The sequence below is a fragment of the Notothenia coriiceps genome, unplaced genomic scaffold (genome assembly GCF_000735185.1).
Source record: "Notothenia coriiceps isolate Sejong01 unplaced genomic scaffold, NC01 NC01_scaffold00031822, whole genome shotgun sequence".
NCBI lineage: Eukaryota > Metazoa > Chordata > Actinopteri > Perciformes > Nototheniidae > Notothenia > Notothenia coriiceps.
Genome location: NW_011364523.1, coordinates 1 through 2,793, shown reverse-complemented (window position 1 = coordinate 2,793; position 2,793 = coordinate 1). Strand labels below are relative to the sequence as shown.

General features: G+C 38.3%; 1 protein-coding gene across 1 annotated transcript in view; it reads left to right on the top strand.

Annotated features, from left to right (window-relative positions):
• Positions 1 to 1,569, top strand: part of LOC104960281 (chloride anion exchanger-like) — a gene marked incomplete at both ends in the record, with an annotated part of 9,512 nt that extends 7,943 nt beyond the window's left edge. Inside the window, 3 exons of the mRNA XM_010788265.1 lie at positions 704 to 810; positions 1,331 to 1,400; positions 1,477 to 1,569. Coding sequence (XP_010786567.1) covers positions 704 to 810; positions 1,331 to 1,400; positions 1,477 to 1,569 — 270 coding nt within the window. The remainder of the gene's footprint in view (positions 1 to 703; positions 811 to 1,330; positions 1,401 to 1,476) is intronic.
• Positions 1,570 to 2,793: the final 1,224 nt, after the last annotated feature.

Genomic DNA, 2,793 nt, shown 5'->3' with positions numbered 1-2,793 from the left:
GACCCTGACCTTTATGATTGGTTCACACACACATGGGGGGGTTGGTCAGAGGTAGGAAGTATCGGAGTACAAATACGTCGTTACTGTACTTAAGTACATTTTTCTGGTATCAGTACTTTACTCCACTACTTATTTTTCGGACGACTTTTTACTTTGACTTCTTACATGTTGAACACAAATACCTGTACTTTCTACTTCTCTCATGTTGAACACAAATACCTGTACTTTCTACTTCTTACATGTTGAACCCAAATACCTGTACTTTCTACTTCTCTCATTTTCCAAACAGGCTGGTTCCTTTAGTCTGAATGTGTGTTTGGTGGCGTGATCATTATTATTTAGAGTCATTGCGTGCCTATTGATTTGAACACGATCCGTGTATCCATCATTTCCTGGTCTTCTCTAAAGAAGAGGGACCAATGAAAACGTTGTCATGTTGCCGTTGTTCAGCATGGAAACATTCATTAGCTAACAATGACATTATTGTTCTATTAATATAAAGGGAGGTCAGGTACTCTTTAAAACAGCTGCTAGTTATGGGTACTTTTTACTGAAGTACATTTCAAAGCCCTCTTTACTTTCACTTGAGTAAAGAAGTTTAGTCAGTACTTCTACTTTCACCAGAGTATTTTTAAACACGATTATCTGTACTTCTACTTGAGTAAAGGATGTGTGTACTTCTGCCCTCTCTGGTCGTGTGCAGGTGGTTTGGGTCGGGACGTGTCTGGGTGCCATCCTGCTGGGTCTGGATATCGGTCTGGCGGTGGGGTTGGGGTTGGAGCTGCTCACTGTCGTCTTCAGGACTCAATTGTAACGTCACAAGTTATTCCTCTGATAACTAAAACACAGATGTACTGCAGTGGATGAGAAATTACATCTTCACCACAAAGTAACACACAATAATTCAGAACTAGAATCAGAATTCCTTTATTCATAAATGTATGTTGTTACAGCAAAAGTAGAGATAGAGACAACAAATAAAGCAGTATTAGATAAAAGGGCTGGCATGCATGTAAGTTATTACAATTTACAAAGTACACATGCAGGTAGAAAAGCAGCAGCGGCAGTATTTTATAATATAAATGAAGTGTAACATGTAGAAGTTATTGTGGTAGAAGCTAGATACCAGGTAAGTTATATATACTTACAGACACTTGTTAGAGTATTCAAATTGTCAAACTATTAACTACTTAAGAAGCACTTATAAGAAACATATACAAGCAAAACCTCAAACTCTAACCAGCAGAAAACCTGCAATGACAATGTGAATTTTCTAAAATAAGATATATAATAATATATTTGTATCATGGTCTTCTCCATGTCTTTCCAGCCCTCGCTGCTCTGTCTTGGTTAACATCTCGGGGACAAACCTGTACAAAGACCGCAAAGATTACCTGGATGTGAGTAAATGCTATCCAATAAACACTTTTAGACACTTTCAGAATCAGCTATTCATCACACTGTATCTCCTCTCAGATATTCGAACCAAACGGAGTAAAGATCTTCAGGATCCCCTCGCCTATCTTCTTCGCTAATATCGAGTTCTTCAGGGACAAGTTGGTGGAAGCTGTACGTAGGACACACACTTCTCCATCCTATACTTCACTTATATTATATAAGATATGATAAGATGTACTTTATTCATCCCAATTTGGCGGGAAATGACGTTGCAGCAGCATACAAAAACAAAACAAGGCATTGCACATATAGTAACAAATTAAAAGAGTAGAAATTCCAAAAATGTGAACTTCTAAAAAAAGAAATAGAAATAAACCAGCATTAGAGAGTAAGAAAATATAGGCCTACTGATGACCGTGAAGATAAAAAATCCATAAACTGTCTGACAAATCAAAACACTATTGAAGGGACAATTTTCTGTTAACCCAATACACACAATATAAGCAAGATATTGTTTACCTCAAGTATATATACAAGTTTATAAAACAGGAAATCAAGTCAAATCAAGCAATCTGATTGGTTCTTAGCCGTGATATAATGAGCGTATACTACGGGTAGAATTGTAGTTACTTTTCACAACAAGTCAGTATCCCTCCGCGTCTGAGAAAAGCTACAACCGTTACAACTGTTACATTACGTCCGTCACGAAACTAACTAACTAACTAACTAACTAACTAACTAACTAACTAACTAACTAACAAAGCTTAAGATGGAAACATGTAAGGGATAATGTGCAGCAAGGACTTATTGACTGTTGTTAATGACGCTCACATCTCACATCTCTCATCTGCAAAAAGAAGTCCGGTCGATTTAACAGTTGGGCTGAAAAGCAAACTGCATGCTTCGCGTCGGGCCGAACCACGCCCCTTAACTGTGATAGAATAACCATATACCACGGCCTGTCGTGAGCTATTGCTTAATTATAAAACGGACAAGTCAAATCAAGCAATCTGATTGGTTCTTAGCCGTGATATACTGAGCGTATACCACGGTTAGAATTGTAAGTTACTTTTCACAACAAGTCAGTATCCCTCCGCGTCTGAGAAAAACAGTATACCCTTGGGCTGAAAAGCAAACTGCATGCAGTTTGCTTTTCAAACTGGAACAAGAAAGCAGCGGAGAAGTAACGGGGCAGAAGCCCTCCTTTTGGACGCAGCGGTCCAGACATAGACATCAAACGGCAAAACATATTCAGTGTGCAGTTCCTTTGACATTAGGGCAGGGATATCTAGATACTTTTGAAGGTTTAACATAATTAATTGTGCTACTTTTAAAGCAAGCAACGATGTTTTCAAATCTGTAATCAAAGAAGGTCCGCAAAAACGACTATCGACC